Genomic DNA, 25987 nt, shown 5'->3' on the forward strand with positions numbered 1-25987 from the left:
TGGGGAGGGGTCAGGGGCTACTCCAGCCCAAACTAGCTCCTTATCACTTTCAGTGCTAGTGTGGGGTTTATGCTCCCTGTCATAGCACCTTAATTTCTGCACAACTCAGTCTATTTCATCCATGATCACTTTGGTTTCTTTTCTGATAGTCTCTTCGGTATTTATCTGGAAATTTGGTGAAGACAAGTGCAAAGTAGTACACTTAGAAAAAATTAAATGCACAGCCACAAAACTGGAAATAGCTAGCTAAGCGTTAGTACTGCTGAAAAGGATCTGGGGGTTATAGTGGATCAGTAATTGAATATATGTCAGCAATGTGATGCAGCTGTGGAAAAGGCTGATATAATTCTGGGGTGTATTAGCAGGAGTGTTGTATGTAAGACATGCGAGGTAATTGTTCTGCTCTTCTTAGTATAGGTGAAGCTTCAGCTGGACTACTGAGTCCAATTCTGGATGCCATACTTTAAGAAAGGTGGACAAATTGGAGAGAGTCCAAAGGAGAGCAATAAAAATAATAAAAGGTTAAAAAAACCTGACCTACAAGGAATGGTTAAAAAAAATGGTGCACATTTAGTTTTGAGAAAAGAAGCCTGAGAGGGGGACCTGATAAGTCTTCAAATATATTAAGGACTGTTATAAAGAAGATGGTGATCAATTTTCTTTGTCTGCCAAAGGTAGAATGAGAAGTAATTGGCTTAATCTGCAGCAAGGGAAATTTAGGTTAGATATCAGGAAAATCTTTTTAACTAGAAGGATAGCTAAGGCTTGGAATCGGTTCCCAAGGGAGGTTGTGGACCCCCCTCATTGGAGGTTTTTAAGTACAGGTTAGACAAACACTTGTCTAGGTATACTTGCTCCTGCGTCAGCATATGGGGCTGGATTAGATGACCTCTTGAGATCCCTTCCAACTCTACATTTCTGTGATTCTAGGGTATAGGATATTCTCTGCAAGACTGTTGCCTCCCTGCTTCTGCTCCATGACATGATGCCTCTGCACCACAAAGTTGCACTGGTCTCTTGATATCATATACCACTGCAAACTCCTGTCTAATTTGCTGCCCCCTCTTCCCCTATCACCCTTAGCTTTTCCTGCTCCCCCAGTTACTCCTTCCCCTTGAGAGACTGTATTTCAGGCTATTTCCTCTTGGGTAGATTCTATTAATAGATTTTAAGCCCTGAAGGGACCATTATGGTGTACACAGGCCACAGAACTTCATCCAGTAGACTCTGCATCAGGCACATAACTTCTCAGGCGTTAGTGCAGATCTTTTAGAAAGGCATCCAGTCTTGATTTAAATACTCCAAGTGATGGAGAATCCACCATGTCCCTAGGTAAATTGTTCCAACAGGTAATTACCATCACTGTTGAAAACTTGTGCCTTACTTTAGTCTGAATTTGTTTGGCTTCCAACCATTAGATCTTGTTCTGCCTCATGCTGCTATACTAAAGAGCTGTCTAGGGTCATAAATCTGTCACTGTTGCAGAGAAAACTGCCCCTCTGTCCCCTTTGTGGCCTCTCTGAGGGCAACCATTAGCTGTCTGGCCTCCTGCCTTTACCTCTCCTGGGGTGGAATCATATAATTCCCCCACTCATAGACCTGGCCTTGGGGTATAGTACCCTTTGCATTCACCGCATGCACCCAGCTGGTGCAGTTCTTCCCTTCAGGAATCTGAGGGTGGTGATTATAATATCCAGACAGCCTTCTGAAACCAAGCATTGATAATTTTAATAGTAGGAACAAAACATTTAGAGGAAAGAATTTTAAAACAATAGTCTTTGCGCAAGTTTGTCTTACCTACCAGCTCACCATCTCCTGATGGTAACCTAGGTAGGTCTAGCAGATGCCTGTGTGAGTCTGGACAGCTCCTCAACAGCTACCTCCCCACAGGGAAGAGAGAATCTCTTTTTCTTCCTTTGTCCTTGTCAGTCCCCAGTTTTGGCCGTGCTTATCCAAACCAGTTCAGTAGGCTCCACAGTAGGTCAAGATAGAACTCTCAGAGCCGATGCCCTCCCTCATTATCCCATAATAGCCCTTAAGTGTTTACCATAGTGTGGCTTATCTTGAGCCATTGTTTCCCCTTCCTGCTTGTTTCTCCAACAGTCCTGTAGATTTAACCATATGTAGTCATACAGTAAATATCCCAGTAATACAGTAGCAGGACTGCCCACCTGGTTCAGTTTCAGGCTAGTTACTGCGTCAGTTCCCCCTCAGTTCCAAGGGCTTATTGCCTGCTCATGTTCTCCACCACATGAAAGCTGCTGGCCTGTCTCCTGAGCCCACAAAGGACTCACTGCCATGCCTGCTGTTCTTCCAGGGCATCATTTTGTTAATTCAAACAAAACTCAAAATAACAGAAAAAAGGGGGAGTGTGGGCTAAAACGTTTTGGGACCAGCGCTTTATAGGGATCACATGACCCCTTCAGGCTGGATATGATAATCAAACAGGGCTGGAAGGTCCCAGACCACCTAGCCTTTAAAGGGGAATCCCACCCTCTTACAAACCCAATATAGTCATAAAGTATTAATAAATTATTACAAAGCAGCTCCATGTCCATCACAATCTCTTCCCTATGTAGGCACTTGCAGATGGTGATCTAGGCGCCTCTTAGCCTTCATTTGGATAAACTAAATACAGTATATTGAACTCATGCTTCTCATAATAAGGCCATTTTTCCAGAACTTAAATCATTCAAGGGTTCTTTACTGAACCCTTTCCAATTTTCAAACTCCCTTTTGAAGTGTGGACACAAGAACTGAACCCAGAACTCCAGTAATGGTTTCACTAATACCATTCCCTGCTCCTATTTGATATTCTTCTGCTCATACACCTAAGGATCATGTTCACACTGTTATACTTTTAAAAGAAATGACTAGCAGGATCTTATTCGGGGGAGAGGGGGAGGGGGACGACGACAAGGCAATACGCCATCTTTATTGTAAATGTAAGATTATCAAAAAACAATCTCACACACATGCACACACACATTCATACCCAAGAAGTTCTGCAAACTGGTGTGATATAATTACCAGTCCTTTTATGCATTGATCGAGCCAGCCTAGTGGCCAGCCAGACTGGGCATGAGGAGGGAGCCGGGCGCCTCTGTCAGTTGCAAATCCGATGCTCCAGATGACAATTGCAGAATGAAACCCAAAGTTTCCATGTTTTTACCCCATCTTTTATACTTGCTGGCTCTGATATAAGTCTATGGGCCTGGCTGTGTCATGCTGCCTCTGGGTTCAGTATAGTTGTTAATCACTAGCTAATTGCAAGCATGACTATTCTCTTATTTCTATACTTTTTTGTTCCCAGGGTGGATCCTTCTGTACTTTAGGGTCGTTAGTTTGCACTTTAGGGTCATTGATAGGTATTCTTCGGCCTTCAGGGTTAGGATGGCAGTCGGTGTCTTTACTCCCCTTTCTGTTGTTAGAGCAGTTTAGGTTGGTGTCTTTTTATGCCCTGCACATACATTCCTCACTCACACACAAAGAGAATTCATCAAGATATTTTTAGGTTCAATAGTACAAGTTTCAGGAAAGAGTTCACTTCAAGAAACTAACAAGATGGAGTCCACTTATGCCCCACTGAACAGTACAATACCATTATCATAACAGGAAAGGAAAAATCCATCTCTACCTCTATCTCACTTATACAATAAAACAAAGAGTCTACATCTGATTTGTTTGCACAGTTCCTAGGGATGGCTCACAACACCTTCACACTGGGAGCTCATGTTTAATTCATTATCTTTGATGACCCCTAAGTCCTTTTCATTGTTGCTGCATTTCAGGATACATTCCCCCATTTTATAAGGGTGACCTACATTCCTTGTTCCTAGATGTACTACCTTGCATCTGGCTATGTTAAAACTCATGTTGTTCAAATGAACCCTCGTTACCATGCTATCTAGGACAGTCTATATAGGTGACCAGTCCCCCTCATTATTCACCACTCCACCAATTTTTGTGTCATCTGCAAATTTTGCTAGCCATTATTTTATATTTGCTTCTAGATCACTGATAAAGATATTGAATAGCATTAGACCAAGAACAGATCCTTGTATGACCCCACCAAAAACAGTGTCGCTCAGTTACAATTCCCTATTTATGATTACTTTTTGAGATTTAACAGTTAACCATTTTGTAATCTTTTAATCCATCTTCTACACTGATTTATTATAGTGCTAATTATTCTACAAGAATGTCATGTGGGACTAAATCCGATACTTTACCAAATCTAAGTATATTATGTCAACATAGCTACCACTATCAAAAAATGCTAAGTCATACAGGTTGAACCTTTTATGTCCTGCCCATTCTGATGACACACTCTGGATTTTAGGGTGACACCAGGAAAATGGAGGATGCCAGCTCTTACTTGAATCTACCTTTTATGAGAAGTCTGTCAGAGGCAAAGGCCCTTTCTGGTTCCTCATTCCGAGTGAGCGGGGGCACGGCTGGTATGGGCATATCTTCCCGGGACAACTTCCAAATCTCCACCCTCGTCTGCTCCACCAAACTAACCCAGAATGGTATGTAGTAGTTTTCCTGCTTTCAGCAGATGTGCACACCACAAATGCCAGTGTGATGCTTCTGCAGTACTCCAGTGTTCACATCACAACATCACAACACTGCTATGCTCTTAAATAAGTTGTATTCACTCCCTGTATGTGTGTGTCCACCCTGCACACGGCTGCGCAGCCTTTCATATATTTGTAAACATGTATGTTCAGGTTAAAAAGCATTAATTGAACATCTAAAGTGTAATCTTGCTAAAGTGAGAGAATTCTGAGGAATTGGCCCCACAGCAGCACCAAATCAGCCTCTTCCTGGGGACATGTTCACAGGAGAGCTTATACACACCCAGGACATTGGCATGTGATATCCGGCAAATGATATCATAATTAAATGCAAAAAAATCCCTAAACTGTCACCTTAATGATACATTAACTAAAGCACCAAAAAGTGAGAAAATGTGAAAGGTAAACTTTGTTTGTACTCTGAAGAGTGGCTGTATAAATAGTAGTGTAGGGTTGCATGACTGTTGTCTCTCAGTGACTTGACGCTAGGTCAAGTAAATAGATGTTTTTTCAAACTGCCATCTCTGCAAACTGTGCCAGAATGCGAGATGCAACCAGGGCTTTTTCTTGCTGATGCATTGTCAGCAATTAAAACAGTGCAAATAGAACTTAAGTAACAAATCTGTGAAAGCTACATGAGCCAGAACAGACTCCAGCTGTGTCTCCCAGAACTGGGAAGATTCTGCTGGGCTCATGAGAACAGACTACAGCACTCTCTACCAGAGGTGAGCTGGCTTTGCCAGAGTCATAGAGGTAAAGAATAGTAAAACCTTATTTTAGTCAGACAAATTAAATCTGCAGACAGGATGCTGAATATACATGAGGAGCAGACCGGTTGAACCTGAAGATGCCATTTTTTGTGTGGTCATTTGTGACAAGGTAGAAAGGTGCTCCACAAGCCGCCGTGCATAAGTGGCTAATTCAGATCCTTGCCTGTCATATGATCAGAGTGGGGATATCTAGATAGAGGAGAAGTGGCTGTGGTAGTGCCCACCTGGGGGGAATGCTGTGTCCTTTCCCTTCTCAGCTGGTTAAAAGGCTGGAAGGGTCTATGGCGTTTGGGAATGATCGTCTGTGTGTTTGTTTATTTGGAATAATTTGTTTATGAATCTATAAAAGAGAGCCCAGAGGAATGGGGTTGTAACTGCTGCTAGTGAGAACATTATTCATTTTCCCTGGCTGAGGCTTCCATCCCACAGGATTACATCACTTTTCAGAATTAATCACACAACCTTAAGACAGCCCTCTTCTGGATATCCTTTATGATACAGTGTGGAAACACAGATGTATCCGCATCCATGGGCAGCCTCTTGCCTGTGTGGAAAATGCTTGGGAAACTGCAAGGGGTCAAACTTGAGTCAGTAGTGCGAAGCCAGAGCCACAGGTCAATTCAGAGGTCAGGAACTGGAGCAAGCAGCGTAGCAGGTAAGGAGGAGTTCCAGGCAGGGACAGAGGCAAAGTTGGGGGCAAGGTAGGAGCAGCAGGAACAAGGTAACACAGGAGTAGACACAGTGCTGGGCATGAGCATTGAACTGCCAGTAATCTGCTGCTGCTGAAGAAGAGAAGAAGGAGGAACCGGGGAACTACAGACCAGTCAGCCTCACCTCAGTCCCTGGAAAAATCATAGAGCCGGACCTCAAAGAACCCATTTTGAGGCACTTGGAAGAGAGAAAGGTGATCAGGAACAGTCAGCATGGATTCACCAAGGGCAAGTCATGTCTGACCAACCTGATTGCCTTCTGTGATGAGGTGACTGACTCTGTGGATGTGGGGAAAGCGGTGGATGTGATAAACCTTGACTTTAGCAAAGCTTTTGATACGGTCTCCCACAGTATTCTTACCAGCAAGTTAAAGAAGTGTGGGTTAGATGAATGGACTATAAGATGGATGGAGAACTGGCTAGATCATCGGGCTCAACGGGTAGTGATCAGCGGCTTGATGTCTATTTAGCAGCCGGTCACAAGCGGAGTGCCCCAGGGGTCGGTGCTATGGCTGGTTTTGTTCAACATCTTCATCAATGATCTGGAGGATGGGGTAGATTGCACCCTCAGCATGTTTGCAGATGACACTAAGCTGGGGGAGTGGTAGGTATGCTGGAAGGTAGGGATAGGATACAGAATGACCTAGACAATTGGAAGATTGGGCCAAAAAAAAATCTGATGAGATTCAACAAGTACAAATGCAGAGTCCTGCACTTAGGATGGAAGAATCCCACGCACAACTATAGACTGGGGACCAACTCGCTAGGCAGCAGTTCTGCAGAAAAGGACCTGGGGGTTACAGTGGACAAGAAGCTGGATATGAGTCAACAGTGTGCCCTTATTGCCAAAAATTCTAACAGCATATTGGGCTGCATTAGTAGGAGCATTGCCAGCAGATGGAGGGAAGTGATTATTCCCCTCTATTTGGCACTGTGAGGCTGCATCTGGAGTATTATGTCGAGTTTTGGGCCCCCCACTAAGGAAGGATGTGGACAAATTGGAGAGAGTCCAATGGATGGCAACAAAAATATTTAGGGGGCTGGAGCACATGACTTATGAGGAGAGGCTGAGGGAACTAGGCTTGTTTAGTCTGTAGAAGAGAACAATGAGGGGGAATTTGATAGCAGCCTTTCACTACCTGAAGAGGGGTTCCAGGGAGGATGGAGTTAGGCTGTTTTCAGTGGTAGTAAATGACAGAACAAGGAGCAATGGTCTCAAGTTGCAGTGGGGGAGGTCTAGGTTGGCTATTAGGAAAAGCTTTTTTCCTAGGAGGGTGGTGAAGCACTGGAATGGGTTATCTAGGGAGGTGGTGGAATCTCTATCCTTAGAGGTTTTTAAAGTGTGGCTTGTTAAAGCCCTGGCTGGGATGATTTACTTGGGATGGTCTTGCTTTGAGCAGGGGGTTCGACTAGATGACTTTTTGAGGTCCCTTCCAACCCTCATCTTCTATGATTCTATCATTCTGTGCTGCTGGCTTAAGAGCCAGACTGCTCGACTCTCTAGCCAAACAGGTGGTGTGGCCAGTCAGGCAGCCTGCTGCATGCCAGCTGTACTGATGAGGCTGCCTGGAGACTTGCTTTGCTGCAGGCCTTTATTCCTCATTGTACTCCCCACCATTGAGGGTGCCATCTAGAGGTCTTGGAGCTTGGTTTCCAGGGGCACATGTAGTGGAAAGGTTGCAAGTGTTCTGGGGCAGAGATGTGTTTTGCAGGTTCTCAGGAACATTTGTCTGAGCTGTACCTTTCCCAGTCAATTAGATATTGCAGTTTTTCCCAGACCCAGCAAGAATCTAGAATATGCCAAACCATTAATTTTTTGGTCCCAAACAGTTATAAGTGGAGGAGGGGGAGTAGTATGGAATTGGAAGGGATTCTTGACTAATGATTTTAGAAGAGAGACATAAAAGACAGTGTAAATCTTGAGGGAATCTTATACCTGTAATTTGAACATAACAGGTTTAATTTGTTTCATGATCTGAGACCTTGTGTACTGATAGTCCAGCTTTGTGGAGGGGCAAGTTGATCACAGATTCTAGGTGGACAACCATACTTTATCCCTTATCCCAAAACTGGGTGTTGGCTGGCAGGAGTGGTTGGCATACAATTTATAAGTTGTCTTGGCAGCTTTTAACTTCCCCTGGAATTCTTGGTTTATCTGCTGGTTATGGGCTATGAGTTTGGTAATGGCGGGCATTAATGATTCAGTTAGGATCTCTGGATGAGCACGAAGATGGAAACCAAGGTTAGCAAAGAAAGGAGTCTGCTTGCTGGAGGCATTTATGGCATTGTTATAAGCAAACTTGGCATGAGGTGAGGGATCAGGGACAGCCAAGCATTTCGACGAGAAGTTTAGAAGGCAACATAGGTACTGATCAAGGATTTGATTGACCCGCTCTGCATGAACGTTGGTGCTTGGGTGATAGGTTGTTTAGGTTAGGGTGTCAATACTCAGACAGCATAGAAATTCTCACCAGAAGTGGGATATAAACTGGGATCCTTGGTCAGACACCAGGCCTTTAGGCAAGCCGTGGAGACAAAAGATGTTCACAAACAGGCAGACTGTCTCCTGAGCAGAGAGAAGCACATGGCATAAAACAAAATGTGGCAGCTTGGTTAAGTGGTCAACCACCATTAGAATTGTACTGTGGCCTTGGGAAGGTGGTAATTCCATGATAAAGTCCATGGAAAGGATGACTCAAGTCCATGTTGGAGTACGTAGGGGCTGGAGGAGATCCAGCAGTCTTGAATGGGGCAGTCTTGGTCCAGGCACAAAGATCACAGGAATCTGCATAGGACGCAAAAGCGCATATGGCTGACCATCAGAAATTCCTGGAAACGAGGTCTTGGGTCTTGGAATGGCCAAAGTGGCCTGTTAGGAGAGCATCATGGCAGAATTGCAGGACTCAAAGCCGAGTGATTCCCTTCAGGCACATAGATGTGTCCCTCATGGTATAGAATCCCATTCTGGAATGTGAAGACTGCAGAGGTCTGGTCCTGGTCGTGGTCTAAGACTCAATAGGTTGGATGGCAAAGGTTCCATCCGAGCAACTGCATCTGCAAGGTCAGATTCTGTGATTGCAGGACAATTATTTGTACCTGCATGTTCTGGACAGCATCCACCAGTTCTGCTGGGGCCTTAATAGGGTTCATGCTTGCTCCAGGGACTCCTGGCCCTAATTTTTTAGGGCTGTTCAATCTGTCAGGTGACAAGCCTAGTTGTCAGAGTAGGAACCCGGCCTAATGGTTGGAGCAGGCATCAGGAGCCAAGCATCAGAGCAAGAATCAGCAGTCAGAAGCTGGAGCCAAGGTTCAAACAAGAGGTCAGGAACTGGATACCAGAGACGAGGGTCAAGCTGTAATCAGTAGCCAGAAGCCAGAATCATGGATCTAACTGGAGATCAGAAATTGGAGCAAGCAGGTAGCAGTCAAGAAGGGGTTCAAGGCAGAGGCAGGACAGAGGTAAGGAACAAGGTAACAGGAGCAGTCACAGCGTTAGGCATGAGCAGTGAGAGCCAGTTGGCTGCTGCTGCTGGCTTAAGAGCTGGGCTGCTGTCTCCTCCACCCAATCAGGTGGTGTGACCAATCAGGCAGTCTGCTGCAGGCCAGCTGTACTGATGAGGCTGCCAGGAGACTGGTTCTGTGGCAGGCCCTGACTCCTGACAAGTCAATATTTTTAATCTTTCAAACAGGCAGATTGAAAGATGTATGCTTAGATGTTTGCTTCCAGAATGTTGCCACAGACCATAGTTCCACAGTCATATTACAACAGATCATAGTGACCCACAGGGACCCAGAAGCTAGTGGAGACTTTGTTCAATTTTTGCAGTGTTCCTATCCTAGAATGTGCAGTGATTTTGTGTGCTTGCAGTTGACAGCATGGTTGTTCAGGCAGTTTCTATTTAGGACTTTGTGATCAGGTGTCGAGTTTTAGCTTGCTGCAAAAAGAAAGGAGGGAAGCAGAGATGGAGGCATAAACATCCTATGCACTCATATTCTCAGGGCAGCCATGGGCCTACCTGGCCATAGTATAACTTGATTGACATAGAATCATAGAGTTGGAAGGGACCTCAGGAGGTCATCTAGTCCAACCCACTGCTCAAAGCAGGATTAACCTCAGCTAAATAATCCCAGTGAGGGTTTTGTCAAGCCGCATCTTAAAAACCTCTAAAGATGGATGTTCCTCCGCCTCTCTAGGTAACCCATTCCAGTGCTTCACCACCCTCCTAGTGGAAAAACTTTTTCCTAATGTCCAACCTAGATCTCCCCCATGGCAATTTGAGACCATTGCTCCTTGTTGTAGCCTGATTTTATAGTTATTAATTTATTGAATAGGGTAAGAGGTTTGCCAATTGCTCTAATTAAAGGATTATGAAGTTCGTATCCTTAATCAGGCTTCAGGTGAGTTTTATAAGGACTCCGGGTACAACACAGGAAAAATTCCAGTGATAACCAATATTTGTAAAATTTTATAAATTTATTAAGATAACATAAAATAATAAACAAATGACTGATATAGAGAAAATAAAATGAATAATCAAATGGATAATGGATTAATACAATCTTAAATGTAAAGACTTATTTGATATATATATCTATGATATGCTTTAAACTAATATATTCACACCCTTCCTGGACTTGGTTGAAAGAGATGTCTAATTTCTCAAGTTGGAGTTGAGTGGAATAAGCACTGCTTCAAAGCTAAGAGCTATAAGCTAAGACTAACATTACAACATGACAACTTTAAGAATATAAAATGAAAGAATGAATCTTAACACTAAATAAAACTTCAAGCAGGGGTAGCTGACAGTCGACTGCCCCGATGAGCTGGATTTGATCTTTCTTATACCCCCAAGAATATGGATCCTCCTTCCAGGCCCATACTTGGCCTTTCCACCTCCAAACTTTTGGGGTACATATAATCTATTGGCTACTAGGTTTGTACGTATTATTGACGTATCCACATCCTTTTCCAGGTGGTCTTTTATCTCACCTTTGTTATTTCTAGCTTATTGTGGGTTCTGTGGTGTTCTTGTAAAGTTTCTTGGGCGTAACTGGGGACAGCCCCTTCCCCTTTTAATGTCCCTTGACTTGTCTAGGGTAAAGGTTATGACCATATATGTCTTATCCTGTTATACATTGATACTTATCTAAGCCAAAGGTTAAATATATATATATGTACTAAAGGTAGCTATCATCCAGGATGAGACCTGTGATAGCTGTTATCCAGGATGTGGCCTATAAGGTACTTTTGCATTACAGCTGAATAAAATATCTAATTTTATTATTTAATCACACAATCATATCAAAATATGTATGAAAAATATCTCTAATAATAATAATGCAAACAAGCAGGCTAGTTCTATAGGCTGTCATCTGCTCCATCCTCCCTGGAACCCCCTTTTAGGTAGTTAAAGGCTGCTATCAAATCTCCCCTCATTCTTCTCTTCTGCAGACAAAACAAGCCTAGTTCCCTCAGCCTCTCCTCATAAGACATGTGCTCCAGCCCCCTAATCATTTTTGTTGCCCTCCGCTGGACTCTCTCCACATCCTTTTTGTAGTGGGGGGCCCAAAACTGGACACAATACTCCAAATGCGGCCTCACCAATGCCGAATAGAGGGGAATAATCACTTTCCGCGATCTGCTGGCAATGCTCCTACTAGTGCAGCCCAATATGCTATTAGCCTTCTTGGCAACCAGGGCACACTGCTGACTCATATCCAGCTTCTTATCCAATGTTACCCCCAGGTCCTTTTCTGCAGAACTGCTGCCTAACTCATCGGTCCCCAGTTTGTAGCTGTGTATGGGATTCTTCCGTCCTAAGTGCAGGACTCTGCACTTGTCCTTGTTGAACCTCATCAGGTTTCTTTTGGCCCAATCCTCTAGTTTGTTTAGGTCCTTCTGTATCCTATCCAGGCTGCCCCTGGCTCCCTCTGAGCTGTCAACAGCTGGGAATTGGGGTAGGAATTGCATCATTCAGCAAACTACCTCACTCAAGGAAGCTGGCGGTCACTTGACTTTTCTTTTTTTTTGCTTCCTTTCTTTTCCTCTGTCAAATATGCAGAGGTGAAATGCCACTTTTCACATTAACATAGCATTGAAGCTGTGAAAACCAGCAGGGAATTCCCAGACCAGCAGGGCTCAGTTCTCCTTTCACTCACACCACTGGCACTCCATTGACTTCAGTGAAATTACACCTGACTGGTATAGGTGTGAGTGAGTAGAGAATCACGCCACAGCAAGGTCATTCAGCCACTTTCCTCAGAGGGAGCATTTTCTGTCCCAGCAGAGGATTTAGTTCTGAATTTCTTCATTCTGTGTTGGGGCTAGCTTACTTGGGCAGTGGGGTGTGAGGTGGCTGGTGTGGGGGACAGTGAGAGCTGGCTGACTTGGAGGTGCAGCCAAAGGGCTAAATCAGTACCTTGGTCATTAGCAAATAAGAACTGAAATAATGAATTAGTTTGTTTCTGTGCAGTTGACCTGCTGGGGCTGTTGAAGTGGCGGTCGAAGCCCAACCTCCTAGCTGGAAATCTCCAGAAGCTAATGAAGGTGGATGGAGGAGAAGTTATCAAGGTAAGAAGCATTTTTGGCAGCCTAGCTCTTCAGATCTTCTCCTGGGCCAGCCCTCTTTGTCCCACAAGAAGAACATCCCATATCCCTGCTGCCATTTTACACTCCCTTAGAAAGAGAGAAATGGAAAGTGGAGATTCAGCAGGCAAAGCCTGATGAGCAAGCCTGGAGCATCCCAAAGGGAAGAGTGGGAAAGGGAGTTGAAGCTATAGCAGCGAAAAAGGCCAATGCCATGCTAGATGTCACACGTAGAGGGCTCCAGCCTGGAACAGGGAGAGGCTGTCCCTTTCTCTCTAGCTCTAGGAGACCCCACCTGGGATCTGATGCTCCGCCCTGGACACCTCATTGCCAGAAAGATAGTTACTGACAACGTGTAGGGAGGTCAGAGAAGAGCCACAGAAATATTGAGGGGTCACAGGCTGAGTTGTTGCTCATCTTGCAGTGACATCCAGGAGGCTTGAGTTGGTCTGGGCCCCACTGGATTGGGTGCAGGACAGCCAGAGGGATCAGGTATGGGAAGAGACCAGGGAATCACAATGACTGGGGTGTGTGGTGTGTCACACGGACAGGAAGGGGTTAATCTGAGAAAGGCAGCAGATTTTTGTGGCTCTCAGAAAACACATTGTAGAAGGTGCACAGTAACTGACAGTGCTGCCTGACAGTGCAGGTGGGGGTTGGCAGGAAATCTCCCCATTGAAGCACAGCCCTGTCTTTTGGTGTCCCCACCCCAAGAGTTTCCAGTCCTCCCCTTAGCACAGGGGTTTGAGGACTGGGCCGTTGAACAGTCACAGTCTTTTCCAGCTGGCCTCTCGCCGGAGATGAAGGCTCTCACTGTATTGTCTCTTGGAGAAAGTAGAGGAGCCTGGGCCCACCTTCTCCAAAGGGCTCCAGTCCAGGCCTTCTGGTGGGCAGATACACCCAACAGCTTGGGGTGCTGAGCTGCTGCCCCTCCAGACCACTTCCTATCCCAGTCTCCTTCAGCTTCCCAGAGTAACTCACTCCAGTCAAGGCTCTGACCTACACACCCTGTCCCCTTCTTCTCCCTTGCAGGTTTACACAGGTCTGTGTTGTCAAGTCCGAGGCAATGAGCTCCTGGGCAGTACTTCCCCTCAGAGCAGCCACCTGCTCCCTTCTACTGCCTGCCTCTGGGCCGCTCTGCTTCCCTTTTACAGCACTGCCTCCAGTTTGTGCAGGCTTTGCGGGAGTGTCTGATCAGGGTCGCCTGAGCCCAGAGCTCTTCCATCCCCCATTCCATTGTATACCCTATCATGCACATCCTACCTGCAGGTCATGAACAGCCAATGAAATGCTGCCATAATACTTCTAGCTTGGCCTTTCATTGGCAAATGGAGCAGACACAGGGAGTGTCTATATCGCTAAAGGGCAGGAACCATGGTGCAATGAGGAAGGATCAAATGAAATAAAGAGAAGGGGGAATATTGGCCAAGTATCAGGAGAACCCTCCTGTCAGAAGCTGGGAGTGGGTTATGGGATGAATCACTTGATGATTACCTGTTCTGTTCATTCCCTCTGAAGCACCTGGCATTGGCCACTGTCAGCAGACAGGATACTGGGCTAGACGGACCATTGGTCTGTCCCAGCGTGGCCATTCTTATGTTCTTGTATCGAGGAGATGGATAAAGCTGGAAAATTGTCTCCCAGGAAAGGTCTGGGTGGGTTGATTGACTTAAATCAAAGTGATTTAAATGACCTATTTTAATCATGATTTAAATCAGCAAGTAGGAAAACTTTTAAAGTCATCTATTTTAACTGTATTTTGCATTTGTAATTTTCCTAAAGAAGGGTTGAGTCTCATTGGTTGGGAACCTTTAAGTATGTAGATTTGCAATCAAATATAGTCTTTATACTAAATTTCGGGCTTCTTTTTGCTAAACAGTAAGATACACTGTATCCACACACATTAATTTAAACCATTCTATAGCTTCACTTACATTTATTCATATTCTAAATTTTTAAATTTTGTATTATGGTAGAAAATGTTGCACGATGCATTTCTTATTTACTAAATGATGAGTCATTTTTACTTATAATTTGTTTCTAGCTCTATTTGAATGGAAATTCAAATTCATTAAAATTAACAAAAACAGCAGTTTAAAATGAAATAAAACTACATGAAATTTGCTGAAAACATAAGAAAAATGTTTATTGAAAAGCTTATCAAAACATGTTTTGCATTTAAGACTGATTTTATAAAAGTTAGTGAATTGAATTGATTATTTCTGGGCACTGTGTCCTTTAAAATTTTAGAATTTGTAGATCTCATCCTCTCTCACTTAGTTTTTATTCATAGATTAGAAGAGGAAAATAAGCTTTACTGTTTTTTCCACACCCAATTGTTTTCTTAACTTTGAATGAGACTAGTTGAAAAAACTGAAAAGAAGAAAATCTACTCTGCACTTGCAGAAGAGGCTATTGCTGTCAAAAGTTAGTGTAGCCCTTTAACAAACTCTAGTTTGAGGTGCTTAGTGAGTGACTTCTACCAGCTCAGTGCTTTGACTTACATTAAAACTCGACAGCAAACATCCTTTTTTGTATTTAATATAAATGATTTTCGTAGGTTATGAGAAGTTAGGCCTTAACATAGGTTGTCAATTTAAAAATTAATTTTAAATATTTAAAATAATTGTATTTAATTAAAAAAAATCTGATTTAAATTAAAATACTGAATTTTTTTTTAATTTTTTTTTTTTAATTAATTTTTCTCTCACTGGGCTGGAAGCACCATACACCAAACATCAAACACCATACTTACAGATTGTAAGGATCAATATTGCCTAGGGCCTGGGAAGTATGTTTCTGTTCTTCGACTATATGTCCGTATAGGTGCTTCACCATTGGATGTGTGCATGCCCACGCACTGTTGACTGGAGACTGTAAAGCAGTATCTGTGAGCCCAAGCCTGTGCAGAGTAGATACACGTGCTCCCGTAGGAGGGCATAGAGGGAGGTGCAGATGTGCTGCCACTCATTTCCTTCTCAACCACCTGTGGCTTGAGATGGAGCATTTGGTGTCCACTGTTTTACAGCTTCCCACCTTTCTCACTTATTTTTAATTGTTCTTATTTACTTATTTGCTTTGGCTACTTTTGTTGTTTTTTAATTTTAATTTTAATTTTATTTTATTTCAGCACAGTTGTGCTTTCAAAGGGGGGGAGGGTTACTCCTTTTTCAGGACTTTAGCTAGTGCTTCGGCATGCCACTTATGCCGAAGACCCCGGCGTTTAAGCCCTGCCAGGCCTGCCACAGGTCTTTTCCCTCCAGCAACAGGCATTCTAGGTGTCACCAGTGTCTCGGACACACACACATCCCTTCAAAGTGCAAGGTCTTCTCAGTGTTTAAAGGCAGACCTAGAAAGAACAGAGAGGCTAAGCTGAAGCTCCCCCTAATGGTACGATCCCTAGCTCCTGAGGGGTCCGCTCCACCCACCAGCCTCACCATTGGCCTCAACATCTCAGACCACTTTGGTGACTGTTGGAACCTAGTTTGCAGCCCCAGAAACCAAGTCTTATAGCGAAAAGAAGCCTCTTTCCCCGTTCCAGAGAAACAAAAAAAATCTCACTCCTGGGAGACTTCGACTGAAACCGACAGTGAGACATTAGTATCGCATAAGAAGTAGTATGCGGAGAAATCTTCTACTTTTAGGGTAGCATCTACCTCTGACACCTCTCAGCACTCTGATGTATACAGGACTACTCCCCAGGCTCCATTATTGTTGCCTTCGTACAGTTCCGAGGTCAGAGAAGCCACTCTGTCGAACTCTCTGGTACCACAGTCACAATCTCCTTACCGATCCATGTTCCCAGCTCTGGTACTGACTCAGGCTTTGAACATAGGTATCAAAGCCCTCCACCAGCTTCCAGATCCATTTTCCTCAGAGGACCTTCTAGTCTCAGATGAACCAGAGTCCCCCTACTAAGAATGTCTCCTTCTCTGGTACTGCTGCAACAGCTGCAACATGACTCTTGGTTGGGCTTCCAACCCTTGACTGTGTTGCCTGAGGCTTCCCCTCTTCACCCAGTGAAGGATACTACTGTCTCTGAGGTCCTGGTATAGGGCTCTGCCTTATTGCTGTACCATCACACTCTCCTGAGTCCGTTTACTGGAGAACCTTTCGGAGTCCAGCAAATACCCTCAACTTTGAGGATATGAATACTCTTGGGGACCTTTCTCCAAGCCCCCTCCTCAATAGGCTTATTGGAACCTCTGGGAGCAATTCGGTGAAAAGTTTTACAGGGTGCCATCTAGAAAGAAACCCCAACACCCACCAGTACCACATTATGCACAGACACCAATGGACCATCCTCGGCTACCATATCCACCTTGGTACTGGGAGAACTACAAGAGGAACAAGAGGCACAGACTGAAGAAAATACCCCTTTTTCAGGCAGGTCATCCTCCTCCCTATATATCCTCCTCCCTCCACTGCTGCTGTCTTATGTGGATGACTTTAAGGCTTTCCGGGACCTCATGAAACATCTGGTGGACTCCCTTGAGATTCAACAAGAATAGGTCCAGGACCCCAGCACCCCTGGTAGATATTTTAAATACCACGCCCCAAGGAAAAAATTGCCCTATCAATTAATGAGGCACTGTTATTGCTTGCACATGCTCTGTGGCCAACACCTGCCACCACTCAGCCCACCTGCTAGTTGGCAGATTACAAAATATTTCAGTTAAGGTGTAAGATGGGTTCCTGTCCGGCCTGGTCGTTGCGGCTCTTCCTCAGGCGCAGGCTCTGAGGAAGGCCACTGCACCTTCCAAAAAGGGGAATTTTAGCCTCTCCATACGCGGTTTAGTCCTGGCCCCCAGGCAGGGCGGACAACCAAGTAGTCTGTTGCTCTGGCCCTTAGGTGGGGCGGGCCAGCAAGCAGTCTGTTGCCTCAGATCCCAGGCGGGGAGAGGCAGGTAAGCAGTCTATGGCCCTGGCCCTTAGGCAGGGTGGGCAAGCAAGCGAATAGTCTAGAGGTCTCCAACCCCTCAGGCAGGGTGAGACTAGCAGCGGGTCTGCTGGCTGTAGTGGTAGGAGAGTTCACTCTCCCGGAGTGGTTAGGGGAAGGGAGGGAGGGGTACGCAGCTCCACCCGTCTCCACTGCGTCCCAGCCCAGGGCCCTAGCAGTGGCAAAGGCATTGCCACTGAGTCGGCGGGGCTCCCGCCGCAACACACCGACGGGGGCTTGCCCCTGTCTCAGCCACTGGCTATGGCTGTCCCTGGGCCACTTTCTCCCCGTATCCCCAGGTACCTGTATCTCCCGGGTCCTTCGGGTTGCTGAGGTACTCAGCCCGCGGCAGGCTCACTAATCCCTCCTTGTCTACCGGTGGCAAGGTGGGGAGCTCCTCTGCAGAGGGCAGCTCCTCCAGGTCACAGGGCTCCGGGGGTTCGGTGTCAGGCAGCTCCTCCAGGTCAGGGCCGGCGTCTGAGGATATCTCCCAGCCCTCTGGCTCAGGGGGCTCAGTCCAGTCGCTGGGGCCCAGGGGTCCTATCCAGTCCTTAGGGCTCAGTCAGTTGGCCTCACTGGGGGCAGCGGCCTGGCTGGGGTCAGGCCTATGCTGCAGCCAGCGGGATGGCACTTCTACCACCGGCGGCAGCCTGTGTCCCACTGAGCTGTGGGGCCTGCCTTTTGTATTTACTGCCCCAGCAGAAGCTCCACTCCTCGGTTGCCAGATTGGCTGGCTGGCCGGACCTATCGCTGTCCGGCTCCCTGGTTGCTGGGCAGACTGGCCTGCCAGCTCTTTCACTCTCCGGCCTGGTCGTTGCGGCCCTTCCTTGGGCCCAGGCTCTGAGGAAGGCCACTGCTCCTTCCTACGTAAGGGAATAGAGCAGTTCTTCCATCATCCTGCCCCTAATTCCCTGGTGGTGGAGTTGGTCAATGAAAGAAACCGCCAGGCTTACTCTAGACCCCCTCCTGGACTTTGACTTCCTCAGAGAGCTGATGGGCAGGATCCCCTGGGAGGCTAATATGAGGGGAAAAGAAATCCAAGAGAGCTGGCTGTATTTTAAAGAAACCTTATTGAGGGCACAGGAACAAACCATCCCAATGTGCAGAAAGAATAGCAAATATGGTAGGCGTCCAGCTTGGCTTAACAAAGAAGTCTTTGGTGAACTTAAACACAAAAGAGAAGCTTACAAGAAGTGGAAGCTTGGTCAGATGACTAGGGAGGAGTATAAAAATACTGCTCGAACATGCAGGACTGAAATCAGGAAGGCCAAAGCACAACTGGACTTGCAGTTAGCAAGAGAGATGAAGGGTAACAAGGATTTCTACAGGTATGTTAGTAACAAGAATGTGATCAGGGAAAGTGTGGGCCCCTTACAGAATGGGGGAGGCAACCTAATGACAAATGATGTGGAAAAAGCTGAAGTATTCAGTGCTTTTTTTGCCTCTGTCTTCACAGACAAGGTCAGTTCCCAGACTACTGCACTGGGCAGCACAGAATGGGGGGAAGATGAACAACTCTTAGTGTTGAAAGAACTGCTTCAGGACTATTTAGAGAGGCCAGACATGCACAAGTCCATGAGGCTGGATGCAATACATCTGAGGGTGCTGAAGGAGTTTGCTGATGTGATTGCAGAGCCATTGGCCATTATCTTTAAAAACTCATTGCAGTTGTGGGAGGTGCCAAATGATTGGAAAAAGGCAAATATAGTGCCCATCTCCAAAAAAGGGAAGAAGGAGGAGCCAGGGAACTACAGACCAGTTAGCCTCACCTCAGTGCCTGAAAAAATCATGGAGCAGGTCCTCAAGGAATCCACTTTGAGGCACTTGGAAGAGAGGAAGGTGATCAGGAACAGTCAACATGGATTCACCAAGGGCAAGTCATGTCTGACCAACCTGATTGCCTTCTATGAAGAGGTGACTGACTCTGTGGATGTGGGGAAAGCAGTGGACATGATATACCTTAACTTTAGCAAAACTGTTGATACGGTCTCCCACAGTATTCTTATCAGCAAATTAAAGAAGTATGGGTTGGATGAGTGGACTATAATATGGATAGAAAGCTGGCTAGATCATCAGGCTCAACGGGTAGTGATCAATGGCTTGGTGTCTATTTGGCAGCCAGTAACAAGCGGAGCGCCCCTGTGTTCAGTACTGAGGCCAGTTTTGTTCAACTTCTTTGTTAATGATCTGGATGATGGAGTGGACTGTACCCTCAGCAAGTTTACAGATGACACTAAACTGAGGGGAATGGTAGAAACACTGGAGTGTAGGGATAGCATATAGAGTGACCTAGACAAATTAGCAGATTGGGCCAAAATAAATCTGATGAGGTTTAACAAGGACAAGTGCAGAATCCTGCACTTAGGACAGAAGAATCCGATGCACAGCTACAGCCTGGGGACCGATGGGCTAGGAAGCAGTTCTACAGAAAAGGAGCTGGGGGTTACAATGAATAAAAAGCTGGATATGAATCAACAGTGTGCCCTGGTTGCCATGAAGGCTAACAGCATATTGGGATGCATTAGTAGGAGCATTGCCAGCAGATCATGGGAAGTGATCATTTACCTTTATTCGGCATTGATGAGGCCGCATTTGGAGTATTGTGTCCAGTTTTGGGCCCCCCACTACAACAAGGATGTGGAGAAGTTAGAGAGAGTCCATCGGAGGGCAACAAAATGATTAGGGGGCTGGAGCACAAGACTAATGAGGAGAGGCTGAGAGAACAGGGCTTGTTCAGTATACAGAAGAGAAGAGTGAGGGGGGATTTGAGAGCAGCCTTTAACTACCTGAAAGGGGGTTCCAGGGAGGATGGAGCTAGGCTGTTTTCAGTGGTGGCAGATGACAGAACTAGGAGCAATGGTCTCAAGTTGCCGTGGGGGAGGCCTAGGTTGGATATAGGAAAACTTTTTCCTAGAAGGGTGGTGAAGCACTGGAATGGGTTATCTAGGGAGGTGGTGGAATCTCCATCCTGAGAGATTTTTAAGGTGTGGCTTGTCAAAGCCCTGGCTGGGATGATTTCACTGGGGTTGGTCCTGCTTTGAACAGGGAGTTGGACTAAATGAACTGGTCCCTTCCAACCCTAATCTTCTATGATTCTATGTTTATAACTTGGTCCTATGTCCATACCTTTGTCAAGCATTACGTTATCTTACCTGCTTCTGGAGCTGACATGACATTTGGTAAAAATGAGGGTCCTGTAGCACTTTAAAGACTAACAAATTTAATTTCTGCAGGCATAAGCTTTCGTGGGCTGTAACCCACTTTGTCAGATGCATGACCAAGTGGGTTGCAGCTCATGAAAGCTTATGCCTGCAGAAATTAAATTTGTTAGTCTTTAAAGTGCTACACGACTCTTGTTGTTTTTGCTGTATACAGACTAACACGGCTACCCCTCTGGAACTTTTCACCATGGATGACATTTGGTGACGCAGTCCTCCAAAGTGCCTTGGATCTGCCTCCTTACCATCCACATCCATGTTAAGTTATGGTGTGGGTGTCTCCTTTGGTGGAGCACTTTAGGAACATATACTCAAAGAAGGAGAAGTTACTTACCTGTACAGTAACTTGAGTTTTTTAATATGTTTTGACCCTCTGTGCTCCACCTCCCTTCCTCCATCCTTCCCCTCTGCCTTAGTATCTCTGACTTTTTGTATGAGAAGGAATTGAGTGGCAGCAGGCTCTATTTGCCCTTGTATTGGAATACGAGGAGCTGCTCTTTGTGGGCTTGGGCCCATGAACACTTCTGAACAGTCTCCAGTGAAAAGCACACAGGCCTATGTGCATCCTACAGTGGAGCACCAATAGGGGCAAAACATTTTGATGAACTCAAGTTACTGTACAGGTAAGTAACCTCTCCTTTTGTTTCCATTGGGGCATTTGGGATGGGTCAGGTGGCATTTAGGATGAGTCTGGGATCACACGAGATGTTATCACTCAGGCTTCTACTCTTCTTGTGTCTCCCCCAGTTCCTTCAGGACACCCTGGATGCCTTATTCTCAATTATGATGGAGAATTCAGCCACCGATGTCTATGATACGCTCATCTTTGATGCCCTAGTAAGTAGGTTCTTGTTCCCCCCTGCTCAGCCCTGAACATGGGTGGTGTCAGGCCAGACCCTGGACCCCTCTATGCTCCCATCAATTGATCTACCTACTGCTAACTCATTGACTTGTTTATCATTTAATCAGTTCATGCGCCCATCTTCACACTAATGGGAGGCAGAGCACTTTATTCTCCTCTTCAGTAGCCAGTTCTGACCTGACAGAGGAACTACCAATGATGTCCAAAAGAAATTCCTGAAAAGCAGGCGAGGTCACAGACTGGGAGAAAAGACTGAGGAGTTTTGAGATATCTAGCACAGGATTTGCCATGCCTGATTAGATCATGTAACGTCCTGGAGCCATCTAGCCATGGCCTGGGATCTTTTTAGATCTCATAGGACAAGCAAGGTTGAGTTTTGTCACTAACGGGTGCTCTCCAGCCGAGTGAGTGCTGACTCCAATGCCCCAGAGCGGCACTCAGGTGTGCAGTATTGCAGGAAATGGTGTGATTCAGCAGGGAACATTTTCCCTTCTGAACCAGTACTTGCCCTAATGCTGTGCTTCTGTGAGTACTGTGAGTGACTCAGTAGAGCGTGCTTATTCCTTCTGGGTCAGTACTGGCTCCAGTAGCAAAGTAACAAGGTTCTGAACAGTCGGAGTCCCAGGGCAGAGTGACTGCCATGTTCCCACCTGAGGTGGCTGGTGTTAGCAGTGGGGGAAATGAGCTCTGTATGTGCACCCTCTGTAAATCCTAGAACAGAATGATAGAAATCTAGGGCTAGAAAAGACCTCAAGAGGTCATCTGGTGCAGTAGTTCTTAACCTTTCCAGACTACTGTACCCCTTTCAGGAGTCTGATTTGTCTTGAGTACCCTCAAGTTTCACCTCACTTAAAAACTACTTGCTTACAAAATCAGACATAAAATACAAGTGTCACAGCACGCTATTACTGAAAAATTGCTTACTTTCTCATTTTTACCATATAATTATAGAATAAATTGACTGGAATATAAATATTGTATTTACATTTCAGTGTATAGTATATAGAACAGTATAAACAAGTCTGTATGAAATTTTAGTTTGTACTGACTTTGCTAGTGCTTTTTATGTAGTCTGTTGTAAAACTAGGCAAATAATGAGATAATGTACCCCCTGGAAGACCTCTGCGTTGTGTTGAGAACCACGGATCTAGTCCACCCCCTACGCTGAGGCAAAATTAAGTATACATAGATCCATCCATGACAGATATTTGTCTAACCTGCTCCTAAAAACCTCCAACAATAGGGATTCCATAATCTCTATAGATAATCTGTTCCATTGCTTAGCTATCTTCAGATTTAGAAAGATTTTCCTAATATCTAACTTAAATCTTCCTTGCTGCAAACTAAGCCAATTACTTTCGGTGGACGTGGAGAACAATTGTTCTTCTTCGAATGGATGCAAATATGTATTCCACTCAGGCATATACGCACACAGTGCACCAGAGCCAGAAGTCTTTTGCAGCATTACTTATTGTCAAGCTGTCTGCGGTAACTCAAGACATGAGTACCATCCTCACGGCAGACTGTTGGGAATTGGTCACAAACCCCAAATTGGTTGAGTTTTATACTTAAATTTCACCAATCAATTGTCAATTATAAACTCCTCAGACACTATAACAGCCTAACAATAGACAATCCCCTTGGGTACTCCGATCTGTTTCACCACTCAGATAAGCCTACCTTTGTGATAGGTGATCCCTTTCACCAAGAATCACAGCAATATTCAAGTTACTCCCAGTTCCAAAGAACCAGTCACTTACCACAGGTCAATTGCACCTTAGATGTCACACCAAATACAATGCTTGTAGCCAATCCAATAATAAACTATATTAAAATTGATTATGTAGGAAAAGAAAATAAGAATGTTATTTACAGGATTAAAGCAAGTAAACATAGCCCTGGTCTCCACTTACCTGGAGATTCAGCGGCAGTTGACGGGAGTTATGCAAGCTATGCAGAGCTACTCCCGTCGACTGCTGTGCTTCCCTTCTGTGTGGTGTCTTTACTGCACTGCGCCACTTGAGGGGGTGGTTTTCTAGCGTCGACTTCCTGATCAATTGAGCGGGTCTACACTGACCGCTCAGTCGATCCAGAAAGATTGATCTGAGCCGCCGTCAGTATAGCCATACCCATATATGCGCACAAATTATTTCCAATCTTATGTTTCAAAGGGTAATAGAAGCTTCTGTAATAAGCAAGCTCTATATGTTCTTTAGGGCTAACCCAGGTTAAGTAGCTGGGGACTTCTTGTTTATGCTTAGAAAACCTGGCCCCCCAGAGTCCAAGCAGCATAGAGATACAAGTTACTTCTTGGCAGGGGTTTTTATCCCTCTTCTCCCTTGTACACTGAGCTGCCAACTCAGCTGACAGGAGGAATTCACTTTACACGATTCATCTTCATGGTGGGAGGAGGGCAGAACAACAAACGCATTTTCTTCTCTTTAATGTTCCACAATAGTCCATCTGGTGTTGATGGACCTTCCCTGTTGGGCAGGACAAAACACTTCTGTTGGAGACCAGCACTTTACACTAGCTAATGTCTTTCTCCTGTCTGATGATTTACACAGTTACAGAGGCTCACAATACAACCATTCAACTATTACCTTACAATATGGGATATAGATGTTATAAGTGAGATTAATTCAGGCAGCAACTCATAAGAATTCAATCCAGTGTAAACACTGAACACATTCTTATAATTTTAATACCAATTTTAACAATACTAACACACAGGTGAGCCAGGCTGATTCAAGGTATGTATTTGTCTGTGTTTCACTGAGGCATGGGGACCTTGGCAAGAGCTCGCACGTGGTCTGCCAGTGTCACACCTATCATGGCAGGACACACGCCCCACACCTCCTCATGGCAACTCTTGAGGGTCTATAGGGCAGCACCACCCTAATGCCCCTCAGTTCCTTCTAACAGCCAGTGGCCAGAGTCAGAATTCCCCATGTAGTTCCTACCAATTTTTCTTTTTTTGCATCATAGCTAGTTTAGCTTCTTCCTGAAAATTGTTTGTAATAAGTAGCAGTTAGTACCTACATTTAGCTTTTATTTAGAGTTTTTCAGTTTTTTATTTAATAGTTACTAGTTAGGCTTAGTGGGGTTCTGAGCACTGAGGGCTTGCAGCACTTTCCAGGCTTGAAGCACTGCCCTTCGTGTGGGGTATCTATTTGTAATAGTGACACCACATGCATTGTTTCTTGTGTCTCAGTGAGGGGCACATCTGCCACACCTTCAAAAAGTGAATGCAGATTGCCAGGGATCTGTGCTTCCAGCAGAACCTTCTTGAACAAACCATGAGGCCTGCTTTGGCACCAAAACCAGCGCCAGATAGCTCTGTCCATCCCCATTTGTCCACCAACCTTGTGGAAGCCCAGGACAGACCGTTGGACTCTGACTCCTCTCCAAGAAGAAAGAGAGGTTGTTCGTTGTCTCCTGGTGTTCCTCACAAGACAACCCATAAGATGGAGAGGGTTGTTCTCTGTCTCCAAAAGAGTCTCATCTTCCTCGTCAAAGAGGGGTTCTGAGCAGCACCAAGATTCACTAGGTACACAAAGTGGAGCTGGGCCATCCATTCCTGTCTCACTGATACTGAGACAAGAGTCTACGGCACCCTAACATCAACTCCAGAACCATCCATGCAGTGGCTGTTGAGTCTGGTACAGACAGACATCATAAGAACATAAAAATGGCCATACTGGGTCAGACCAATAATCCATCTGGCTCAATATCCTGTCTTCCGACATAGCAGGTGCCACAGACCTATCATCCATGAAGTTATCTAATTCTTTCTTTTTTTAAACCCAGTTATACTTTTGGCCTTCACAACATCCCCTGGCAATGAGTTCCACAGGTTTGATTCTGCATTGTATAAAGAAGTATTTCCTTATGTTTCTTTTAAACATGCTGCCTATGAATTTCATTGGGTGATCCCTGGTTCTTGTATTGTGTTCACTTTTTCCACACCATTCATGATTTTATAGATCTTTATCATAGTCCACTTTAGTCATCTCTTTTCAGTCCCAGTCTTTTTAATCACTCCACCTATGGACGCTGTTTCATATGACCTAATTATTTTTGTTGTCTTTCTCTGTAGTTTTTCCAATTCTAATATATCATTTTTGAGATGCGGCAACCAAAACTGTGTACAGTATTCAAGGTGCAGGTGTACTATGGATTTTTTTATACTTCAACTGCACATTGACCTGATATTTTCAAAGATTAAATTAGCTGTTACCTGTCAAGAAAGAGATCTAGGAGTCTTTGTGGATAGTTCTCTGAAAACATCTGCTCAATGTACAGCAACAGTCAAAAAAGCT

The 25987-nt window shown here is 45.0% G+C and overlaps 1 protein-coding gene across 1 annotated transcript in view; it reads left to right on the forward strand.

Moving 5' to 3' along the window:
- LOC137143712 (dedicator of cytokinesis protein 2-like) overlaps positions 1–25987 on the forward strand; it is a 229933-nt gene that overhangs the window by 55796 nt on the left and 148150 nt on the right. Inside the window, exons 18-20 of the mRNA XM_067533643.1 lie at positions 4343–4532; positions 12534–12631; positions 21551–21640. Coding sequence (XP_067389744.1) covers positions 4343–4532; positions 12534–12631; positions 21551–21640 — 378 coding nt within the window. The remainder of the gene's footprint in view (positions 1–4342; positions 4533–12533; positions 12632–21550; positions 21641–25987) is intronic.

Source organism: Emydura macquarii, unplaced genomic scaffold, assembly GCF_026122565.2.
Source record: "Emydura macquarii macquarii isolate MOO-44397 ecotype Brisbane River unplaced genomic scaffold, CSIRO-AGI_Emac_v2 contig_3345, whole genome shotgun sequence".
Lineage (NCBI taxonomy): Eukaryota > Metazoa > Chordata > Testudines > Chelidae > Emydura > Emydura macquarii.